At 37.1% G+C, this 25,967-nt stretch overlaps 1 protein-coding gene across 1 annotated transcript in view; it reads left to right on the top strand.

Moving 5' to 3' along the window:
* The first annotated feature begins 303 nt into the window (after nucleotides 1–303).
* Nucleotides 304–25,967, top strand: part of RIPOR2 (RHO family interacting cell polarization regulator 2) — a 74,046-nt gene continuing 48,382 nt past the window's right edge. The window contains exon 1 of the mRNA XM_007421935.3: nucleotides 304–404. Coding sequence (XP_007421997.2) covers nucleotides 335–404 — 70 coding nt within the window. The 5' untranslated portion in view covers nucleotides 304–334. The remainder of the gene's footprint in view (nucleotides 405–25,967) is intronic.

The raw sequence follows: 25,967 nt of genomic DNA, 5'->3' as shown, positions 1-25,967 counted from the left end.
CTTCTTTCTCCTTTAAACAATGTGCTAATTATGTAACTGAGCTCCTTTGAGTCTTTTAGAAGTGGACTGGCACTGTGAAATTAATTCATTCTGCATTCTGAACCCTAGTGGTTTATATTCTCTGCACTAGAGGAAATAGTCACTTCAAATCTCAAAAGCTACAAGAAAGGGGAAGAGAAAGCAGAAACTACCTTGCTCATGTAAATGAGACTGTTCTAGTAGTACAGATGAGGAAGTTGTTGCAACCAACAGCAGAGAAGGAGCTCATGCAAGGAAGTAAATCTATTGTAGTATTGAAAGTAGCTTTAACGTTCAGTAGCTGTTCAGCTTACTCATGGCCATGATGCATTTGGAAGAAGAAGATCAGATTCTGCTTGATGAAGCAGACGATACCATCTGTGAAGGTAAATTATATACTACAGCACTGTTCTGGTCATAGGTTTATGGCAAATTATTGATTTCTTAAAGGTAAAGATTCAAATGTTGAGACCCAAGAAAGCTAAGGATAAAGACTTCACAAAGGGAAGTTCTCTTGGTTAAATAAAGTGCTAGAAGCATATGCATAACAGTAAATTAGATTTATATTAAGTAGAGGAATGAGCTCTAAAAACACTTTTGCAGAGTAGTGTTCACTCAGTAGTGGGACCCAGTAGGATTGCAGCCTTAATTATAACCCCAGTTTAGTTACAGTTACATTCCGCAGTAATTATGTTAATACTATCTGTAATTGCAGTTAACAAACTATTCCAGCAACTCTAGTTGTAACTCTTGCACTAATACAGTTTTCTTTTTCAGCAGTCAGGTAAAAAGAATTATAGTAGCTTCAGTGCAGCTCTTCTGACTTAAGCAACTCATTAATCATGCCTCTGCAGTTTCAGAATGAAAGACATCAATTTTCAGCTAGATTACAAAAATGAAGACAATAGATATAGTATAGATAGGTTATCATCTCTTTTGCCCTCTGAATTGTCAGCATGTATAAAATTTAATGTGCACTCCCCAGTTGAAATTTTAAGTGGGTCATGAACAGATTGTGGGGTCTTAGGCAATCAAACTGCTACCTTTCAACACCAGTTTCTCATTTATTTATATGGAGCTAGTATCATACAGCTACCTTATGGTGTATATAGAACCATTAGAGAAAAATTGTATGTAAATAACTCTTATATAAATAATGCTTGGTTTTCTCTGCATGGATGCTAAACATTTGTGTTGGATAAATGTAATTTAAAATGAGTCCTTAATTCAAAATGTGACATCCTGGAAACTCTTATGAAAGACAAATTTGTGCGAAGCATACAGGTGAACACGAAAGCAAATGTAGGGATAGTGCAGTTGTGGGTTTCTCAGAACTGAAAAGCTTCTTTCCTCGAGAGAACACGCACCAAGGAGTGGCAAACAGTTTTTAGGTTGCCACAGTTTTTAGCTCAGATATATTAGAAAAGCAGTAGCAGCATGTAAATTATTTTCACGTCCTCACTGATGAACATTAAAATCAGCAGGAAACCTTTAGATCTCCTGTAGCATAGATCTTGTGAGCTCTAACAGCAAGCTTACTAGAAGACTGAGGTGTGTGAACTGGAATCATGAGCACTAACAGCGATTTTTATTTACAGTATGTTTATAATAATAATGATAATATATTTATAAAAGGTGTATACCACTTTACTGTACAAGTAGTCCTCGGTTAATTACAGTAATTGGGACCGGAATTTCCATCGCTAAGCAATGTGGTTGTAAAGCGAGATGTCATGTGACTGCATTGCTTAGCGACGGCAATCCCAGCAGTCCCAGTTGCCATCGTTAACCGAATCCCTGGTTGTTAGGCGAAGACCCACCCAGATCCAAGCCATTCCCAGTTTGGTCCCCCCAGCCCAGTGCCTTGGTAAGGTAGGGGACTACCTCCTCTTCAACTCCCCCCACCTGCTTCTCTCCCCACCATCTCTGCCCTTTGGTCCGCCCTGCACTCTTCCACCCTGCACTCTGCTGGCCCTGCTGCCATGCTGGTCCTGCTGCTCTCAGCTGGCCTTCACCATCTTCTTCCTCCAGCTGCTGACAAGGGGCACCCAGCCTGGCCCTTCACGAGGCAGCTGCTGGCCGTGCCACATCTTCTTCCCGAGGCCATGCATGCCCTTGTCTAAATTGCATGCAGCCTTCAAACAACAGCAAATAGTAGATATGCAAATACTTGCTCATCAGGAATTAAACAAAGAAACTGCAGGAGATAACTTGTTGGATTTATTTATTTTGACAGAATGAAGTTACCAAATAATTTTCTACTTTTAAGAGAAGTAGTACTTTAATTTTTATTGTAAGCACATCTGTACTTCTTTGCTTTCATGGAAGCACCCTCCAACTCAGAGCACCTTCCACATCTCTGAAAATGTGTTGAAAAAATTTCCATTTTGCTCCTTCTTGAAAGCATCAGGTTTTACATACATTTTTCTACTTTTTGTAGCTGGAAATTTTGTGGAGATACTATTCTTCAATATAATATAGTGGTTCAGTATACTGTGTAAACACAGCCATTCTACATATTTTTCATTGAATATTTTTAAGCAAATAATGAGTGTGCAGTTTGTCAAGACCCCAAAAGTTCCTGTCATTTGTTTGATGAAAATAATTAATGCCTTTAAAAATTAATTCAAATCAGTTTTCAGTACTTCACTAGAATCACAGAAACAAATGTACATATTTTTTTTAAAAAAACAACTTCTTCCCTCCCTCCCTCCTTCCCTCCCTCTATACCAAGATTTTGTGGTGAATGTGGTGACCAAACTGCTGCTTGCCAGAATAAAGCATCTGATTCATTTTGCTACAAATCCTAAAGTTCATGACATTAGCCAAAATAAACCAACCTTATTTGACTTAGTGTTGCTTGTGAACCAATTTACCATTGAGCTACTTTTTGCAAGAGGGAGGTGGAGAATAAGGGGCAGCAAATAATAGAAAAGAGGTGCAAAAGAAAAAGGTCTCAGGAAAGAAGGTTCAGAAGAGGGTTTGCTTAAAGAGGATGATTAGAAATGAACAGTGTTAGAAACAACTATTTGAGAAGAGAAAGTGATCAGGGAGAATAAACTGCAAGAGAGAAGATAAAAAAGTAAATCACATTACTGATGTTTAAGCAGTTGAATTAGTGGCTTCAGGCTTCAAACAATACCTGTTAAAATTTGTTAAAAGCCTTTTGAACTAGGAAAACATATATAACTTCTGAATGTTTGGAGTTCAGTAACTATGGGTCCTCTGTAGGAAAGGAGTGATAGAGAACTTTAAATCTGTCTCTAATTCACACAAGTAATTTTTGCCATTGACTTTTTGGATCAATGCAGCCACATTCTGTTTTGCTTTCTGTTGAACAGTGTACTTCAGAAATGGAATTCCACTGAATTTAGATTGTTTAACTGAAAATGTTGTAAGTTGTTATTTTCCCCATTATATATTTGATATTCACTAGGTACTTCTGTAGCCTGAGGTGTCTTTTTAACCAGAAAATAGTACCTGGTTTAATGACTGTTTTCAACCACAAAGGGCTATGGTTGAAAGAGAACAGGATCCTAGATGCCTCAGAAGAAAAAATAGGGAGGGAGCCCAAGAGTTCAAGACCTTGGGAATTATTATATCCCAGAAAACCTGGCATCTAAATAGATGTGGATGATAGAAAGTCTTGAAAGCACTGCAAAATATCAGAAGTGTATTCTGAACATGAAAAGACAAAGAAATAGTGCTAAGGGAACTACTTCAACCAACAAAAGCATCAAAGAAATTCTGGAGAAGGAAAAGTTAAAATACTTCATAAAATACATTCTGAATTTGGCTTGCTAGGTGCTTAATCTCTGATACCCAAATTCTCTGTATATTTTCAGTCAGATAAAGTTATCACTAAGTGTTGTTACCTCTTCAATTTCAATGGTAAATATTTCTTACAAATGTTCTGCCATTGTAAGTTCATAGTTGGTATTTACTAGGACTGCATGGTATTTACTTCAGAATGCATGTGGGTACAAATGAAACACTTACCTGCAGCTCCTTAAACCAAACATCCCTTTTCCTAGGATTGCACAGTTTCTTTAAAGGGTTGCAAAAAGGTGCTGCATTTGCACTCCGCATGCTCCAAAACACCTTTTGTCTTTTAATCTGAAGCACTCCACAGCACAGTCCTTACCACTTAAGGAAGGCTGGCTGTTCTTGAAGTATTCCATTCCAAATTGTAAATGGTGAAAATGGAAGAACTTTAAAGAAAATATTTACCATACGTAACTGAATGCATGAAAAAAAAACACTCTTGTATCGAGACGGGGGTAAAAAATGGTGAGTATCTTCAAGTATTTTGTATGTGGTAGGGAGTGTACCCTAAAATATAAATGCAATATGTTTTACTTAAATTGCAGTGATGTTCCCATATACAGTTGCACCATTTGATGCTTTTTCCTTTCTATGTTCTTCCTGTATGCAAGAGGAAGTAAAGAGATGGAAAATTTATGCAACTAGGTTAGTGCCATGTCAAATTCTAGTAAAGTGCTTTTGCAATTAACTCTTCCCATCTACCCTGTCTTTGAACCACTACATTCTATGTTATAATATGAATGTTCAGTTCAAATAGAAATCTTGTTATATAAGATTATTTTAGAAAAATTCAGAAGATTAATTAGTTCTAAGGCTGGAATAACATTTCATTAGAATTACAGTGTTCCTGCATATTCCATTTTTATCACTCAAACCTGTATTTTACTAGTCATTAGGAAGGAAATTAAAATGGATTTCAGGAAGAACTCATAACTTACTCCTAAACAATATCTGCTTCTTGCATCACCATCTCACATTGATACAGCGTGCTTTCAACCATTACTAATAAATTCTAAAATGCTTGAAAGTCCGGATTCTGAGAAAGTAGTTGTCTTACCAGTAATAAAGTATCTAGGAAAAAAGTTCAGAGGAAAGTATATTACAAAGTATGTCATCACTCTGCCAGTTTCTTAAGGGAATAATATACATATATTCACTTCAAATGAACTGGTCTGTTAGTTTAACAAGCCATGGTGAGTGTAGTATTTCATATATTGCTCTGGTTCTCAGGAGCAGTGGGTGCTTCAAGACAAAGGATTCTGTGACATACGGTAAATGGTTTAAGATAAGATATGGTCCAAACCTGACAGTTTTGAAGAAACTAAGGAAACAGCATGTGATAGCTATGAGAAGATCCAAATATTTCATTGTTCAGAACAATATGCTTTTTGATAAAAAGGCAAAGCAATACTGGTATAGTTTTTTTGCATAATTTTTCTCATGCCATTTTCATTCAGAAACGTTGAATGAAATGAGAAGTTTTTTACTATTTTATCTAGGACATTTTAAAAATCACTGAGATTACCTGAAGTATAAAGCTTAAGAATGGGCTTTGTTTAGGAGGCTGACCTTTCTCAGTTTAAAATAATGAGAATATGAAGTAGCTTTTTTGAATCAGATGTCTTGGATCAATAATGGTATGTATCTGTATGCATGATAGTTTAAAATTAGTGATTTTGTTTAAGGTATTTTTAAATTTTTATTTTATTTTTAGATATTAATGACAAATGCCTTAAAATAATGCTAACTGTGAAAAGAAAATTCAGTTACAAAACAAGTCAGAGTTTAAAAAAAAGCATTATAGAGTATAAATTCATTAAAAACCATCAGACTAATAAGAACAAATTATGTTGCCTTTTTCTCATCACAGTTCTTAAATATCTGTTGATCTTTTAACCTCAAAATCATTCTAGCCATATTTTGCACACTTTATAATATTATGCACATCAAGCAGATCAAGACTATAAACATATATTACGTATCCATCATGCTGTTCCCTTTTGGGGTAAGCAAGAGTGCAGACAAAGAGTGTAAACTTATGAGCAAAAAAATTATAGGCAGGAGAGGAAAGCAAAATTTAGTAAACTGACTAAATACAGTTTACATCAACACCATTCACTACACGTCTGTCTTTTTATTCTTGAAAACTATTCTTGCTTCTACAACATCCATCTATGAATTTATACTCTGCAATTAAACTACTAACATTTCTCTTTTGAAACATGTCATCAATTATTCAACCTCAATTCCTCTCTATCCATTTGTTCTTCCTCATATATTTGCTTTTCTATACAAGTCTCATTCATTCTCTTTATATGATTAAAGCACCTCATTCATCACCCATTCATTTATAATCCTATCTCTTCTTGTTTTATCACACTTACTTCTTCAAGTGAATTATTTCTGGTGCATTCAAGTTAACATTTATATCCAGGTCTTACTTCAGTATGACAAAGTAGGCAGAAGCACACTGTTATACAGGATCATTTTTGCTTCCTTCAGCAAACAGACCACATACTATTACTTGTTTACCAGCATTTGCAAGTCTTAAAACTTAACCATCTACACTCTTTTTTTCAAGTCTACCAAGGTATTCAAATGCATCTACAGTGATACCTCGGGATACGAACGCCTCTGCTTGCGAATTTTTCGGGTTACGACCAGCTCTGGCCCCAAAATTTTACCTCGGTTTGCGAACTCCGCCTCGGGGTACGAGCCATTTTCCGCCCGTGCCACGTGGTCCGCGGCCATTTTCTGCCCGTGCCACGTGGTCCGCGGCCATTTTTCCGCCCGTGCCACGTGGTCCGCGGCTGTTTTTCCGGCCCTGCCGCGTGGTCCGCGGCCATTTTCTGCCCGTGCCACGTGGTCCGCGGCCATTTTTCCGCCCGTGCCACGTGGTCCGCGGCTGTTTTTCCGGCCCTGCCGCGTGGTCCGCGGCCGTTTTCGCGCCGCGCCGGGCTGTTTTCGCGCCGCGCCGGGCCGGGCCGTTTTCGCGCCGGGCCGCGCCGCGCCGGGCCGTTTTCGCGCCGCGCCGGGCCGTTTTCACGCCGCGCCGCGCTGCACCCGGCCATTTTCGCGCCGCACCACGCCGCGCCCGGCCGCTTTCCGTGTGGTCCGTGGACGCCAGAACGGATTAACGGTAATTACATTGAACCTTATGGGAAATTGCCCCGGGTTGCGACCAAATTCGGGCGGAGGGCGGAACAGATTAACCGGATTTACATTGAACCCTATGGGGAAATTTGCCTTGCGGTGCGACCAAATTCAGAGGGCGGAACGGATTAACCGGATTTACATTGAACCCTATGGGGAAATTTCCTTGGGTTACGACCAACTCGGGATACGCCCAGAGTCACGGAACGGATTAAGTTCGTATCCCGAGGTACCACTGTATTTGCTCTGTTTTTTCATGATTTATGTAAAAGTTGCATTTATTCACTTTATTTTCCCTTCAACACTCCTAGCTTGGTCTTCAGCACATTATTTTTGAGGTCCGTACATTTTGTTTCATCATATAATCTATCTGTTACTGCAAATCATTCATATCTGCAGCCACAACACATCATTTTCATATACAAGTACATTCACATTCATGTCCCCAATCAACATACCTCTAAGTCACCAGAAGCAGTCTTCATAAATGTTTCCATAATACCTTAGACAACTGAGGAGGCATCACACATCTTTCTTTTTATTCCTTGCTCAATATTGAACCTTTGCTTAGCATTTCATTTATTCTCACATATGCTTTACTTTCATCATATACCACTCTTACTTACTTACTTATTTATTAATTTTTTATGCCGCCCATCTTCCCCAGAGGGTGACTTGGGTGGCTCACAAAATCCAAAGCAGTAAAAACAAAAATATAAATATCCATATTAAAATTAACTAATAACAATTCTATATAAAAAGACTATATACAATTCAAGATGAAGGGGGAGCAGTACTCTTGCCATAATGATGATTATGATAATAATTTAAACTTGTATGCCACCCGACTCTCAGTAGCTCAAGAAAAAAAAATAGGAGTTATCTACAACATTCAGTGTAAGGACTGTAACAGCCACTATGCAGAACAGACAGACAGAAGACTAGCAGAGTGAATCCATAAACATCAACTAGCAGTCAGAAGACATGATAAAAACCCCTTAATCTCACAACACATGGACAGAGACAACCACGGTTTTAACTAGGAAACTGTAAGCATCTTAGACCAAGCCAAATCCAAAAATGCTAGGGAATTCCTGGAAACTTGGCATTCAGACAAATCAGTCATCAATAGACACATAAAGATAAACCCCATTCACATCATTCAAAAGAGATTATAAAAAAGCTAAGAAGGAAACAAAAAGACAGAACACATCCTCTCCAGCAGCCAACACCCAGATAAGCAGGGACTAACACCAGACAAACAATCAAGCAGAAGACAATACCCTAATCAAGGAATTACCAAGGAGAAAACCACACCCCCACCAAAACTGGTAGGGCAAGCTACGGTATAGAAACAGGGAGCAAACCCCACACTTACTCCCACTGATGTTACCTAGTTGGGTAATGAAACATCTGCAAACAAACAACCAAGCTCAGAGAGCACTAAGGGCTCCACCCAACTCTCAACCATTCTGGGCAGTTCACAACAATCAAAACAAGAAACTACAATAAAATCAATAAAACATAATAAAGATAAAAGATGGCAAGTACAATGAAGCGAGGAGTCTTAACACAGCGAACAACATTCCATATTCATTTAAATCATTCAGTAACTTCAGTTTATTCACTTTATTATGTGCTTTCTCCAGATTAGCAAACATACAATAAAGTTTCTTCCTCAATAACCCACAAAGGAGCAGAAATCTAGTCTGCAGTTCCTTTGCCCAGCATAAAGCTGCAGTGGACTTCCCAAATTTTGCTCTTTATCACCTCTTGTATTCATTCAGTCAGAATTCTGCTAAACACATTCCAAAGCATGCTTAACAAACTAATCACCTTTTTGCATTAACTCTTGTTATTCTTCACTTTGTACAGGAGAAAAATAGTAATATCAGGCAGGGATGTAGTCGTTACATACACATCAAACAAATCATAGCCATTCCATAAACAACCACACTCGCATTTTAACATTTCTCCAGGTACACCATCTATATCTGCAATCCTGCCCTTTTAAAATATTATCACAGCATTTCCTTTTATTATTTTTATTTGGACTTTAACATTAATAACATTCCTTTCAGTTCCACTCTTGGGTTTATCACTATCGTTGCTATGCAAATCTTTAAAATCTTCCAGTGTTCCTTCTTCTCAGTTTCATCCTAGATCATTTCATCATTTTATTTTTAATTCCATTCACTGAAGGCTCTTCGTTTAGACATTTTATCCATTTCCAAAATAACTTATTTATATCAAAACCATTCTATATTTGGTCTGCCTCTTTCAAACAATTGTTTCTTATTCTTTTTGATTATCTTTTTAATCTTTTTTCTCTCTTCACTTTATTTATTTATCGTATTTATATAGCCGCCCATCTCACATAAAAGTGACTCTGGACATGTGCAACACTTAATTAAAAACGATAAATACATAAAAACAGTCACAATTAAAAATAACTATAAAAGCACACAAAACAAGAGAGGATGATATTAGTAGGGGAGCCATCACAAATATCTTTCTCACCATATTTTTTGCAGCAGTCATTATCTTGTACATTTTTTTCACATTCACAAAGCAACTTTCATACGTCCCATTAATAACTACACATACTTCTGTGGCACTCTGTAACATAATTATTTTATGCAATTCCAAACATTTTCCCCATCCTCTTTTCTTATGGCTTCTCCCCATTCATTTCTTTGAGAGATTAATCTACTAATACTTTTTCATACAGGACTTTTATTTTCTCTTTTAGCAATCATTCTGCTTTCACTGTTTCACATTTCCTTCTCTTCCATGCATTTTTTCACAAGATCCACACTTAACACTATTGAAAAATGGTCTGACACACATTCAGAACCTCACTCGCCTTTATATCTTTCACTAATTCTTTCAGTCTTTCATAATAAATCAGGTCAGTCATCCTTTAATAGTTAGGTGTGCGTGTTTTCTTTCTTTTGCCATGTGTACACTAAATATATGTACATTTAAACCAAATATTTACAATGGACCTTTTCCTAAGCAGATACTTATCAAACAGGACCACTCTGTTAGTTTTGTGTTTCCAAATACCCATTCACTTCTGTATGTCTGTATGTCTCTTCTTGTTTCCTTCCATCCTTTGATGTCATTTGACAGATGGATTTTTTTCTCCTTTCCTGGATCACATTCATTCAGAATGTTGCACAATTTTTCTGATTCTTCATTTCTCACCATTCGTTGGAACATAACATGCAACTATTATGAACCATTGGGTTCCTATTTTCCTACACATCCACAACAATCTAGATGACACTCCTATTTTTGACATACATTTACTCCTTTCATTCATAATTAAAGCCACACCTTCATTTCTGTGCCATATATATGTTCATCAATCTCACAAGTTCACTTTCAGTCAGATCTGTTACATCCTTCCTCTTTCCCTTAGTTTCAAAAAACATGCAATATATTTACTCTTCTTTCATTTTATTTATACTTCATGTACTTTACACAGAGTTTTTCAGACATTAATATGGAGAATTAGAATTGTGAACTGATTTCCTTATAACTTCAGAAAATATAACTTCAAAATATTAACCTTTTTATATATTTCTTTTTAGTGATGTTACATGTGTATCATGCTGTATAATTTTATTTAGTTATGTGTTATTTGTTACATTTATATGTCACCTTTTGTACTATTTTTCCTTACAACAAGAATCCTGTGAGGTTGTTTGGTCTGAAAGAGAGTAACTGGCCCAAAGTCACCCAGTGGGCTTTCATGACTGAGGGTGGATTAGAACCTGGGTCTCCTTGGTGCCAATCTAATACCTTAAGTATATATCTTTCTAGCTCTCCCTATCACTATATTTGACTTTCCTGAGCCTTCATTGCATCACCATGACACTGTCATACCTTTGAGGCTTGAGAGGGTAGCCTTGCCTATCCTGGATTCACTTCAGTTCTGTAAACTTCAGCTTTCAGTGCATTCTCTAGCCAGTGCTGAAGAATCCAGGGAGTTGAAGTCCACGTAATTGGAAGGTACCTAGGAGCAGTGTCCATTGGGGGAAGGGGTTAAAAAAGCCAGATGGCAAATTTGACCACACAATAAGAGCCCTGCCTCTTTTGTACATGTGTTGATGTTGCATGCATGTACAAAGGGACAGGGCTTTGATTGTGCAATAGCAACCATTTGACTCCCTCCCCCCACCCCCACAGCAGATGCTCCCATTACCTAGGTTGGGGAATTAGGGCATTTCTTCTTTACTATGTGGTCACTTTTCGGTAAGATTTCCCCATTATTAGTAGTCTTTGTTTTAATCTTTAGAAATAAATGAATTTAACAGAAGTAGGCCATATAATACATCCTATTTTACTTTTTAGCTTTTTTTATTTCTTCCATAGGAAAAACTTTCTGGAGTTATGAAAGTGTAATTGTAAATATATTAAGTTGTAATTTATAGTTATGCCTTTATAACAATGCATGAAATTACGCCATGTACATTATAACCCAACAACTAAAATAGCTTCCATAGTTAATTAGATTCTATTTTGCCACATAATAGTTCTTATTACAGAGACTTAATTAATGCAGCCGAAATGACAAAAGATGTTTATCATCATCGTTGCTTTTCTTTGTGAGCAAAATAATTGCAGTTTGCAAATGACCTGCACCTTAATTACAGTATAGAAACAGTTGATAAATCTACACACTACTTGTGTGTGCATAAAAATCCCAGGGTACTATTTGATCTGACAGACTTTGTGCTACTTGAAGGACTACAAAACCTGTTTATTAGACATGGCATTGGAATGAATGCACACACTATGAGGATATTTCATATCTTCTTCAACTGTCTGAAAATCTGCTTCCTGTCTCCAAGCCCTATTTATCCACCCACACTAATATTTCCAGACATGTATTGATAAAAAAAGTCACCTCATGCATACCAGCTTAGCCAGGGAAAATGTTGTGGCCTTACTTTATATAGCTTACACAGATCACAGGGAGGGTATTATTTCACTAAGCATTTTTCATCCTCTCTGTTTAAGAGTATTGGGTTTAGTGGGTTTTTTATACATGTTGCTTCAGTTTTCCAGTTTTGACAATCTTCCTATATCCATTTGTTTTCTAGTAAAATAAAGCCAGCTTCATAAGTACACATGGTTTCTGCAGGTTCAATTAGAATATTTTATTTAAGCCAGACACTGGATTTGTTAGTTGCAAAATTAGCAACGTTTCTATTTATTTACATTTTTGTATGCTGTCCATTCTTGCAGGTTCTAGGTAGCTAACAATAAAGACATATAAAATACCCCAAGAAACCACATATGCATATAAGCATAACATTTAAAACAAATAAACACCAACAAATACTATAGGGCAGGAATCCTACTTTCCAGTCAAAGAGCACCTTTTTCCTCTGCAGGATAGAACTGGTACATCTTCAAAACTTTCCTGAAGCCTAGGAGGAATGAAGCTGATTGGATTCCTACTGGGAAGGAGTTCCAAAGAGTAGAGGCAGCCATTGAGAATGCCCACTTCCAAGGTCACAATTCCATAGACACAGGACCTAAAGGGAATTGTCCCTGTTGATCTAGTTTGATAGGCAGATGGATACAGGAAAAAGTGGACCCCCAGATAACCAGGTCTGGAGTTACATAGGGCCTTAAAGATAACAACCAGTACTTTGAATTGCACTTGGCAGCTGATTGATAACCAGTGTAGCTCCCAAAGCACTGGGGTTACCTGGTCACCCAAATATATTGAGATACACCTATCATTGTCCAAACCACTGCATTCTGCACCAACTGTATCTTCCAGATGTTCTTTGAGGGTACATACAGTACATTTCAGTAGTTCAAATGGGAGGTGACTAGAGTGTGAGTGACTGTGAGCAGGCAGGTGTCCTAATCCAGGAAAAGTTACAATTGGCACACAGGATGTAACTGTGTGAAAGCCTTCCTAGCCACAGCTACCACCACCTCCTGTTATTTTATCTAACAGAACTCAAGAGATTTTATCTATCAGAACTCAAGAGACTATAGAAATAATCCAAGTGACCTATCATCTTGGCTCTAATGAATAGTTTCACTTTTCTAGATTATGACCAAATCAGAACATGAAATGATTAGTTCTGTTAGATAAAATAATGCCACTGGTGGGGTGCTTACAATCCTCATTGATTATTGCCAAAGTAATATGACATTAATATGAGTTTCTCTGAAACAAAAGAAATAGATGAAGGGTATCAGTAAAATTGTTGCAGGTTTGGAGACTCTGAAATAACAGCTAAAACTAAGTGAACAATTTTAATTCATTCAAACTGTATTCATAAAGGTAAACTTAAAATAGAAAAATGGTGAAGCTGAGCCTAAGCTCTCCTTTCCCTCCTTCTTTGCAGCAAGACTGAAACATATGATCTGATATAATACTGAAGTTTCAGTAATGGAACTAGAGGCACATTTCTTTGTTGCAACAAAAAAGGATCAACACTAATTAATAATTTGAATGCTATTTAATTCTTGGAGAAAAAAAATCAAAACACAGACTAGGAGATTCTTTTCATGACAAAGTTGGAAATGGCAGCTTCCAGTACATTGTGTCCCATCTCACGTACAGACAGTCCACAGTTTAAGAATAAGTTCCATTCTCAAGGTCTGTCCTTAAGTCGAATTTGTATGTAAGCCGGAACGGTGACATTGTATAATACGTATACAATAGTATAAGTAGTGTTGTGTAATTAACTGAAACCATTGTGTAATTAACTCGGATCACTGTGTATTTAACTCGAATTTTGCTACAATAGGCCCCGTACTTAACTATGGGTCTTCCCTAAACCAGGCGTTCTTAATCTGGGGACTAGTGTACTGCTTAAGGACTCCTTAAAATTTAATACTACATCTGTTTTCTGGTTAGGAACTGTACAAGAGGATTTGTCCTTGTGCTAGAATTGAGTAGAATGGAACAATCTAGTCCTGCTCTCCCCATATCTTTCCTGTTTCACATATAGAATAGAGAAATAAGCTTTTTTATTCACTATTTCACAACTGAAAAGCACTTGAAGTAATCTAACAGTATACTAAATCCTCAAATAACAGGAAGATGATATCCATGAGAGAGCCAGTTTGATGCAGTGGTTTAAGGTACCAGGCTAGAAACTGGGACGCCATGAGTTCTAGTCCTGCCTTGGGCACAAAGCCAGCTGGGTGACTTTGGGCCAGTCAGTCTCTCTCTCACTTAGGAAGAAGGCAGTAGCAAACCACTTCCAAAAATCTTGTCAAGAAAACTGAAGGGTTTTGTCCAGACACTTGCCAGGAGTCAAGACTGAGTAGAAAGCACTGCATGCATGCCTGCATAAATAGTAGAACTCTGTGCACTGTGCCAATTATGCAGGGACTATTTGGACTCTTATGTGGATGATTTCTTTTTCATTGCATGTCTGCAACATATATGCACTGCTCTTGATGTCACTTGTGCACAGAATCTTTATGTCTGGCTTCCTTAATCTAGTGGTACTACAGTACAGTGTGGCCATTCTGGTTGAGTCCTGGAGTATGGCATTCTAGAGGAGACCATATTCGGGAAGGCTGCTGTTTGCAGTGTATCAGAACCATGTGGAAAGCAGTGCCACATCCTACAAAATCAGCATGTTTGCACCAAGGATATTTTAGGCAACTTTTCTTCACAGTAGGTACACAAAACTACCATTGGAGTCAGCAAATCTGTTAATTTAGTTTTTGGTTTCAGTGTCTCAAGTAGAGTGAAAAATACTGGGAGGGAAAAAACCCTTTAAGGCCTTTAATTAATTATATTATATTATATTATATTATATTATATTATATTAATTTATTTATTTAAATGTATTGGCTGCCCAACTGTAGTGGACTCGAATCACTGTGATCATTACAGGTAATAAGTATAGGCAGAGGCCAGATTTTAAAATAATACTAAAACAAATATGATGTGTTAATTTATGGCTTAGTAAGATGTTGTAAATTCATCCATTATGCTTAGTGTTATGTGTAAAGCAGGACGCTATGTTTTTTCCAATTAACCTGTTAAAAGAATACAACACTCTGTACATGAGCAAAGAAAACAAATAATGCTAGTTATTTCAGAGCAGCCGAAGTGAGTGATGCTATTTAATATTATTTAATCAAGTTTTCTACCTCAGTTCTAAATGTTATTTGTCCTTCCCTAAATATCTTCACTTTCCCCACATTGCTATGTTAATGCAACCAGTTTTGAACAAATCCTTTGTAACTAACCCTGGTTTTGTGGCCATGCAATGTTAATTAATTAATATTCAGCAATAAGGATGAAATGTGTCTGTATACAGGTTCTGTAGATAGGCAATTCAAAATCTTTGCTTAATGCAATGTACACTATAATAACAACACTTGAGATTTTACAGAAGATTTTTTTTTTAATTTGCAATGACATACTTGGCAGAAAATATTATCTTTCACATTTTCAAACTTTTTCATAACTAGAACCTTGGAGAAGTTGGTATTATTCTTGCTTAGGATTTTTTTAAAAAAGTTGATTTCTTTATTATAGGTTTCTGAGTCTATTTCAGAATGTTGGCTTTGACTTATAAAGCTCTTTATGGCTTGAACTCCAGGAGATGTTAGGGACCATCACCTCCCAGTGGATTCTGCCTTCCTGAGTGTGTTTCCAGGGAGAAGATGCTTAGAATCCATGCCTCGTTGAAATCAAAGCAATCTTTCTCTGTGGCGAACTCTCTGTGGTAGAACACCTTGTCCCTGCAAGGTTCTTTCTTGGCCTTTCAAAGGGCTGTCAAAATTATTTGGTGTTACTGTGCTTCTGGAAGGCAATTTGGATTCAAGGATTGGTAGGATTTTTTCTTTTTCTTTTAGACTTTTTTAGTTAAGCGAGGCTACCATTGATTTTTTATTATTATTTTGTATTTTGATGTAATTATTTTGTAAGTGATTTGAGTTGGTGGGTTGTGGGGTTTATATTAGATTCTCTTTTAAGATTCCTATAAACTGCACAGAGTCTTGGGAGCTGGGTGGTGTGTAGAGATATGTAAGTATCTCCAACCTGCCTTCAAATTACGTTTGATAACTCCAAAAATTTCCAGACAACAAAATCAAAATTTGCACTGGTCAAGAATTACGGGAGTTATAGTCACACATTTGAGAAGCAACAGATTGAAGAAGTTAGCTGTAACATTATTTACTATGCTTTGAATATGTGATTTAGATACACATGACCCTGACTTATATAATTCGCTTATACTGAGAGATGTTTACCTTTCCATCCAAAACTGTCCTGTAAATTAATATTTAAACACAGTGGAACAGAAAAAAACAAAACCTGAGAATATATCTATAAATAGATCTCAGGAGTCTGGTTGCATAAATAATTTTTGGACATCTCTCATTTTTTATTTTAAAACAAAACATAACTGGTTTCCAGAAATCATTCATGTACATTAATTACACTGTACAGATCTCTCTCTCTCTCTCACACACACACACACACAGACAAACACAAATACACCGTGCCCAAAGAATCCTGTAGCTTGTTCTGGTTGCTAAGCGTTAGGAGAAATTGGAGTGTACAGTTCTGTGAAGCCCACTTGTGAGTTTCCTTCTGCCATAAAAAAGGAGGGGGATGGGAGTCAGAGCACAGCAAATTACTGGCATCATAAATGCATTATTTGCAAGTCTATAGAGCAGGAAAAGCAGTGCCTAGGGGGCATGGAGGAAGCTAGATTGCCTTTTCCATCAGAATGATCATGTTTCTATCAACTGCAGTCCTGCAGTTTAAGATTAGGCTAGGATCTCCTTCTTAGCAAACAGTAGATTAAAATGGCAAGGCATTACTGGAGGAAAAGGGGTATTTAATTATTGTATGATGCTCAGAGTCATTTCAGTGAGATGGGCAGCTATATAAATGAATGAACAAATAAATAAATAAATAAATGAACGAATAAATAAATAAATAAATAAATAAATAAATATTATTCTTTACCACTATTAAAATAGTGTTGGTGAGCCCCTCTGTAGTGAGATGATGTGGTCAGGCAGGACACGATTGTGTTTTTGTCACTATATACATAAAAACTCATATTACAGTGAGGTCAAAATATACATGTGTATCACTCAACTTTTAACACCTTTAAAATGCATGAAATGAATGAGGTAGCCATGGTCAACAGTTTTGTGCTTTGGTATAAGCTCTGAGTATCACTTAGATATGTCCTTGACCTCTAATATGACGCAGGTGGATTTTGTAGTAAAATGTGTGTTAAAGATGCTGTATCTCTCAATGCTGGAGTAGCTGACAAACAGTGCATCTTCGGATATTGCACTTTTTTGCCATTCATATGGCTGACCAAAAGAGAGGGACGATTACATCCATCTCTACATCTCACTTGTGGTGGTTTATTTAAAAAGAACTGAAAAAGTTCATCCTTTTCTATAATCAGTGAAAATGAAACATGTATACTGTATTAAAACTTTCTTTCTGCAATAGGCAGCTATTCAGCAGATGTCAAATACTGTGCTTGGGCACATGGTAGTTCTATGATGTTGTTGAAGATGATGGAACAAGCATCATGAGGATACTTAATTGTAGAATCTCTGGCATTAGAACCTACGTATATCTCGATCTCTTTGCATGGTAAAGGTGCGATTATTAGTGCTTACTTCATACTACCAAAACATCCATGGCAATAACTTCCAGAAGGATTATTGTGTTAATCTGTTGTAATATAAAGACAAACAGGTTGTTGTGGAGTATACTTTTTGTGGCGTAGAAAATAGTTTAATCCATTGATTGAATTAAAATGCTATACATTTTTTGGAATTGCATCCTGAGATAAATCTGATGCATGTTCAAACGTTGTGCATCCACCAACAAAGTTCAGTGACCATCACCTCAAATCAGATACCATCAGACACAAAAAAGGTTTGGAATAACTTTCCAAATCACTGCTATATCAGTGCCTGTGTTGGAAATTGAACTTGGTGGCTTACTGTGGCATCCCCTCTGGCACTGTGTAAAAAATAAACTCCAGGCTCCAGTAAGGTATGGGGGCTTGCATTACATAAATATTTGTAGAGGAAACAAGAATGTTAGAGTGATCAAATGAAGGGATAAGGGGAAGGTCTTCTCACCCTTCAGTAGCTAGTTAAGTCTCTGACAAACAGCTGTTTCACTGATCCTTAAACTCTCAGCACAGATGATGCTGGAGTCAGACTGTGCAACAGCCCCCCCCCCCACTACCCCACCCCACACACACACATTCTTTCTCCACTGTACTGTAACTTTACCAGGGAAACAGAACTGCTGATGCTTCTGCTGGCAGAAGAATGAGTCAGAGCAGCTACTGATTGAGCACAAGCTGGTAACTGGGGCTGGGGCTGCTCTTTCCCCTTCATCTCCCTTCCACAATATTGTTTTCTTTTTCTCCTTTTAAATGAAGAATACTCAGCCAGGATTGGCTGCATAGGAGAGACAGCAGCACAAGCTAGCTACTCTTTATATTCTCTTGCTGTTTTATGAAAGTCAACCATAGAAGAGGAAATTTGGGTTTGCAAACCACTGTTTTCAACCACCATACCATGAGTGTGAATCTGTACATTTAGGTGAGTGATGTTTCCCCCCTTTGTTTAATTTTTCTCTGTCTCATGGACTGTTTCTTGTTCCTTTTAAATATTGTAGTGCTAGACATGCGGTTGTACTGTCATGGTATTTTGTGTCATAAAGTTATATCAGAATGTTTTGGTTCAGCATTGATTTTTGTGATGTTTGGATGTGAATTGCTGTTAATAAAACATTCACCTGTGAAAATATTGAAGAATGTTCAAATGGCATTTCACAATAATGGCACTGTGTTTTGCAGAATAAGAAGTCATTCAGTTAATTACAAAACAATTGAACAGGTTATCTATTAAATGCAGCATAATTGTAAGTTTGATTAGTGTTTTGGATAGCATTGTTTTTCTGTGTGTTTGTGTATAACAGCTGTTTAAACATTTATAATGTAAGTAGTCAATAATGTGAAAAGACATGCTAAGTATATCAAAGTTACTTTTTCATATTAAATGTTAGGCAGCCTGTCTCTATCCTTGTGCCTGAAAGCACATGTACCACATAGGGAAAAATATTTGAAATTCATTTCATGGATATTAAATAATACTTTCAGTTTTGATTTTTTTCCAATAATGAAGTCTGTAACTGCATTTATAAAATCAGTTGATCTTGTTTTAGCCTGCAGTGCCTCTTGTTTTAAGAGGAAATCTTAACTGAATAGACTTGCTCCTGACTTTAGAATAATAATCTTGTAAATGTGACTGATAGATCCTAGTTTTCTTATTATTTTTTGAAGTTCATAGAACAGACACAGAATGCCTTGGGAGACCCTGTTGTTATTAACAGAACATCCATAGGGTATGAAAGAACTTAAAGAAATCCATTGCAAGTTCCACATTTTGGTTCAATTTGCCAAAACATTTTCCAGTTCAGACTCCCATTGCAAGAGAATATCATAATTAATTGTGTTCTATCTGATCTTTGAAAAAGCTGCTTCTGTACATTACACTTTCTCTACAATTAGAATGCTTTTCTAGAAAACATTATTTGAATTATGTATCATTGAATGGAGCTTCTTCATCATCCCTTCATTAATCGTTTTTTTAGGTTTTCTGTCCCTGCAAATTTAGGATATGGGTAAAATCCTTTCATAGAATCACACTAATTTCTAATATAAAATTATTATAAATATTTGAATGTTCTCACTCTTCTACTCTGACAGAATGCCTTTGCTGCCTTTGAGGAAATATTTATCTGACATTACTGTACTGGTTATAGCCCTATGTCTGCCTGTCATTCCACTTTCCACCATCTTTTCATAATGTGTACTGTTTCTTGAAGAAGTACTTTAATTAGTGCCACCCTATTTATTTACGTATTGTGTGTGTGTGTGTGTTTAAGGAAACAAACAGGATAATTAGAAACACCATCATTTGTATTTTCCCACTACCAACTGGAGTTCGGGAGCAGATTTTCTTTTCTGAAGAAACAAAGCAGAGATGTGTTTCAGTGACGGTGACATGTAGAATTTCCCTCCACTCCAGGGAAACTGCTTTAATGTTAACTGACAGACTTGATTAAGACAGATAATGTAGAAGTTAGAAGTTCCTATGCTGTATCTTCCTGATTTTCATGTAAGGCTGGCATTAAACTCAGAGTCAGCAACTTGAAGTCTGTAAGTAAAATCCAGTCTTCACTTGGCAGTTCCTTTTTTCCTCTTGCCATTCAGTATTTGACTGATATACATATAAGACAGCAAAGGCAAAAACAGCAGTTCAAACATAAAAGGAAGCAACCTTCAATGCTCCTGTCTCTCCTTCATTTTAGACTCCTTTAATAGAAAAAATTGAAGATCAGAGTGTGCCAAATATAGGAAACGTCTGTTTTGTTTTGTTGTTTTGTTGTTTTGTTGTTTTGTGTTGTCTTTCCTTTCCTTTCCTTTCCTTTCCTTTCCTTTCCTTTCCTTTCCTTTCCTTTCCTTTCCTTTCCTTTCCTTTCCTTTCCTTTCCTTTCCTTTCCTTTCCTTTCCTTTCCTTTCCTTTCCTTTCCTACTCTGCTGTTGCTTCAGCCATACTTTGAGTACACACCTTTCTCTGTAGCCTTTTCAGTACAGGGAGAGAGCTGTGGTTGCTGCTGTATTTGACAAGGTGATTTGGAAGAGAATATATCTATCTATCCCCAGCTAACCAAAGTTAATGGCAAATTATGGCAATATGTTCTTCTCTACCCACAATTCTACAATGAAAATTCAACTATCAAGCAGCATAAGAAAAGAAACATTTCTTTGGGTAGCTGAAAGGCATCATATTATGAAGAAAAAATCTATTTGTTCCTTTTAAAAGAAACATGTACAATACATTATGAGATACTAACTCTAGTACTGCGTTTCTTCATTGACTTAGTCACCTACAGCAATCTTCCCCAACTTGTGTGTTCCATATATGTTGTGACTACAACTGACTTTTCCAGGGTGGGAATGTTTGAAATTCTTGTCCCAACACATTGGAAGGAGACCAAGTTGATGGAGATTAATCAACAAAGGTAGCCAACCATTTCATATCACTGGACACACTTAGAATTTTGAGAGATTGCTTTGGGTGCTCTTAGAAATGGGTGCCCAATGCAGTGGCCAGTTACAAGTCACCCAATTACCAAAAAGAAGATTTAAATCAGCTGAAGCACATAATCTGATGAGTCCAAGAGCACATATTCACAAGCACATTGGTGTCCATGGGCAGTAGACTGTCACTGTCATAAACCAACATTGGGTCTAGTCTCATATGCTAAGCCATTAATTGCTTAACTATATTTTACTGAATAAGCCATGATAGGCTATGCCATAAGCTACAATAATTAAGTTCATACAGCATTCTAGCAAAAATCAAATAAACTTTATTAAGGCTTAGCGTGATATATGAATCCAGCCAGTGGTTGTGTTTGCACAATACATTGAACTTTATAACTATAGTTAATAAAAGACAGTGGCTAAATAAAACCAGACACATGTGTTGTGTGAGCAAGACAATCATATTAAGCTGTGATGGCTGGATTTGCATAACATGTTTGATTAAAATGTGGCTGGCTGGTTTTTCTTAGTAGTTTTGTTCAGATGACAGTGTTGCTCAAGGGCAGCTATACCATAGTTGAATCAGTGTTTCGATTTGAACCAGAGTAATAAAGTAACCACAGAGGTAGGGAGTGCTCAGTACATTAGACTAAACTGTGGTTGGCTTTGTGGCTCGATACATTATGTGAACTCAGCCAGTGTCTTGTGTGAACCTATGAGTTAATATATTGAACACTGTCATTGAAGCTTATTAATCATGGTTTATACTTGTATATGTTATGAGGTTGCAGCAATAGGTTGTTGTGTCCTGTAACTGTTCGGATGCCTTAATCTTAGCATTTCTGTTCTTGTTCAATAAAACTAATATGCTCCTTAACGCACCTTATGAAAAATATTACTGATGAAAGTAAGGTTAAAGGAGCCTTGAATTAAACATAAACTACCATATTATACTTACATAAATTTGTAGCTCATATAGGCTGACAGATTATATTATAGCATGATGAATGGAAGAGCTAATATTATCCATGTGCACTACATTGCTGACTATTGTACTGAACTTTCAAAACAATCTGTTTTCATGAGGTAAAGTAGAATAACTGACTGTCATAAAGGATTACCTGCACCTGAGAAATTGCACTGATTAAATTTTTTTTAAAAAAAAGCCTTTTGACTTGCCTTTTCTTCTAAAATGATGGATAAGAAAATTCACCTTAATAATTGACTTTCAAATAGAGTGAAGTTATGGTGTTATCTCCTTTACTTGGGACCAGTTTGCAGGATGAGATTGTTCTCATTTGCCTGGCTAAGCCATTCTGTCTGGAAGATAGACTCCTTGTGTTCATGAGGGTTCAATGGATAAAGGATAGCAGCTAAAAATAGACAATGAAGGAACTGAATGTTGTAGTGTCCTCCAAGGCACTGTAGCATCTGTAGTAGCAGAGGCAGGGCATTCCTTAAAGTCAGTTGGGAGATTACTTTCATTAGACAGTTCTCTTAAAGAACACAAGCCATTCTGGGTGCACAGTACTTTAAAAATGCCAAGGAACTAGGGCAGTGTTTCTCAACCTTAGCAACTTTATGAAGTGTGGACTTCGACTCCCAGAATTCCCTAGCCAGCTGACTGGGCGATTCTGGGAGTTGAAGTCCATACATCTTAAAGTTGCTAAGGTTGAGAAACACTGAACTAGAGATTTTTGGGTCACATTCAATCTGTTTCATTATTTAAAAGATTAATCGAGCAGAAAGTAATCACAACAAAAAAACAGGATTTTCCTTTTGTAATTCTAGCATGATATGATGGGATACATTTTTAGGTACAAAAGAGCTCTGGGGGAAAAAATGAAGTATTTGATGGAGTGCAGTAAATGAACTGTAACTTACTTTCTTGACTTTAGGAGACATTCTTACTGAAAACCCCAAGGTGTAGAAGGGAGTAATTGGCTGAGAAGTTATCAGTGGGAAAAAGGTTGTACATGTCTATCTATGCTTGCGATTGCTCCAATATTGAAAAGGCCTATCATGCTGTAAATTAGTGTGTCTATATGTTTGATTACATGAGAGATGAGAGAAAGAAACTGAGACTTGGATTCGCATGTTGTACAATAATATGGTTTGTTTGATTTTGGCTTACTGTATTTTATAAATCCATCAAATAGTGGTTGAAAGAATGTGACTAATCAAATCAAGGTTTCATAGGAAATATGAACTCAGCTTGTATAGAAAGTTAGGTTTTTAACATAAAATGAGCCACTCTGGATAAAAAAAAAAAAAAAGTGTTATGTGAACAACCTTGTACAACATTCAGGTATGCATGATTTCCTCTCTCCTCCCCTGACAGTTTTAAATGTACCACAGAATCCTGTTGCATCCCAACTCAAGGGAACTATAGTTAGTTAAATCTGCAGTTCATTAAACTGAAGTTAATGAACCATCTAGTATCATAAATTTGTTTTAATTAACTGTATTTCACCTAAGTTCTGCTGGCTATGTGCATATTACATGCTAAGTCAATAAACAATAATTAAAACAAGTTATGAATTAAAGCCTTAGATGGCAGGTCACATCTTTTGCAGGATATATATATGAGTGTGCACAAAAGAGTATACGCACGCATGTGTAACCTCCATATTTGCCCAACCTCCTTACAGGCATACAGTGGGGCAAAAGAGTATTTAGTCAGCCACCAATTGTGCAAGTTCTCCCACTTAAAAAGATGAGAGAGGCCTGTAATTTTCATCATAGGTATACCTCAACTATGAGAGACAAAATGGGGAAAAAATCCAGAAAATCACATTGTCTGATTTTTAAAGAATTTATTTGCAAATCATGGTGGAAAATAAGTATTTGGTCAATATCAAAAGTTCATCTCAATACTTTGTTATATATCCTTTGTTGGCAATGACAGAGGTCAAACGTTTTCTGTAAGTCTTCACAATGTTTTCACACACTGTTGCTGGTATTTTGGCCCATTCCTCCATGCAGATCTCCTCTAGAGCAATTATGTTTTGGGGCTGTCACTGGGCAACATGGAGTTTCAACTCCCCCCATGGGTTTTCCATGGGGTTGAGATCTGGAGACTGGCTAGGCCACTCCAGAACCTTGAAATGCTTCTTACGAAGCCACTCCTTCGTTGCCCGGGCGGTGTGTTTGGGATCATTGTCATGCTGAAAGACCCAGCCACCTTTCATCTTCAATGCCCTTGCTGATGGAAGGAGGTGTTCACTCAAAATCTCACGATACATGGCCCCATTCATTCTTTCCTTTACACAGATCAGTCGTCCTGGTCCCTTTGCAGAAAAACAGCCCCAAAGCATGATGTTTCCACCCCCATGCTTCACAGTAGGTATGGTGTTCTTTGGATGCAACTCAGCATTCTCTCTCCTCCAAACACAACGAGTTGAATTTAGACCAAAATGTTCTACTTTGGTTTCATCTGAGCATATGACATTCTCCCAATCCTCTTCTGGATCATCCAAATGCTCTCTAGCAAACTTCAGACAGGCCCAGATATGTATTGGCTTAAGCAGGGGGACACATCTGGCACTGCAGGATTTGGTCCCTGGCGGCATAGTGTGTTACTGATGGTAGCCTTTGTTACTTTGGTCCCAGCTCTCTGCAGGTCATTCACTAGGTCCCCCCCATGTGGTTCTGGGATTTTTGCTCACCATTCTTGTGATCATTTTGACCCCACGGGGTGAGATCTTACATGGAGCCCCAGATCAAGGGAGATTATCAGTGGTCTTGTATGTCTTCCATTTTCTAATTATTGCTCCCACAGTTGATTTCTTCACACCAAGCTGCTTGCCTATTGCAGATTCAGTCTTCCCAGCCTGGTGCAGGTCTACAATTTTGTTTCTGGTGTCCTTCAACAGCTCTTTGGTCTTGGCCATAGTGGAGTTTGGAGTGTGACTGTTTGAGGTTGTGGACAGGTGTCTTTTATACTGATAACAAGGTCAAACAGGTGCCATTACTACAGGTAACGAGTGGAGGACAGAGGAGCCTCTTAAAGAAGTAGTTACAGGTCTGTGAGAGCCAGACATCTTGCTTGTTTATAGGTGACCAAATACTTATTTTCCACCATGATTTGCAAATAAATTCTTTAAAAATCAGACAATGTGATTTTCTGGATTTTTTTTCTCATTTTGTCTCTCTTAGTTGAGATATACCTATGATGAAAATTACAGGCCTCTCTCATCTTTTTAAGTGGGAGAACTTGCACAATTGGTGGCTGACTAAATACTTTTTTGCCCCACTGTATATACACATACATATAAACACTCATGCAGAGTTACATATATACACATATACACAGCCTCCAACCATATACATGTACAAACCAATATAAACATACACACAACTTCTCTCCTATACATACTAGTGCACATTTATACACATACAAATGCACAACCCTGCACACAATTTTATATACTCAAATAAACGTCTAGATATTTAGATAAAACCAGCTACCATATTTATCTATTTGGTTACACTGGTCCATGCAAAATGAAGAACCTTGTTATGTGCAGTAGCTGGAGGTCAGGAAATTTTCTACATGCTTTAGCTACTTGCAATTTTAAGATACAGTTAAGGAAATAATTGAACTGTTAAGTTACTACACAATAGTTGTATTACTGTAGGCAAGTGCTCACAACATAAAGATGTCTACCAAGGGACAGAGTTTCCACATAGCAACTGTTTTACATGAACCAAATAACAGAACTCACATGAGCTTGATTTAACCCAGCATTTTGTAAACACAGGACATTCTTTTAACATACTTGGTGCTCTTTGCTCAAATAATACAAATGTATCATTTTACGTAATGCCAGTCTTCAAAAGACAAGAAAGAAG

The sequence above is a fragment of the Python bivittatus genome, unplaced genomic scaffold (genome assembly GCF_059951505.1).
Source record: "Python bivittatus isolate LINGU-HERP-01145 unplaced genomic scaffold, Pbiv_v1 ctg000840_np1212, whole genome shotgun sequence".
In the NCBI taxonomy this organism is placed as follows: Eukaryota; Metazoa; Chordata; class Lepidosauria; order Squamata; family Pythonidae; genus Python; species Python bivittatus.
The sequence above is the reverse complement of the archived record's forward strand: the minus strand, read 5'-3'. Positions and strand labels throughout refer to the sequence as shown.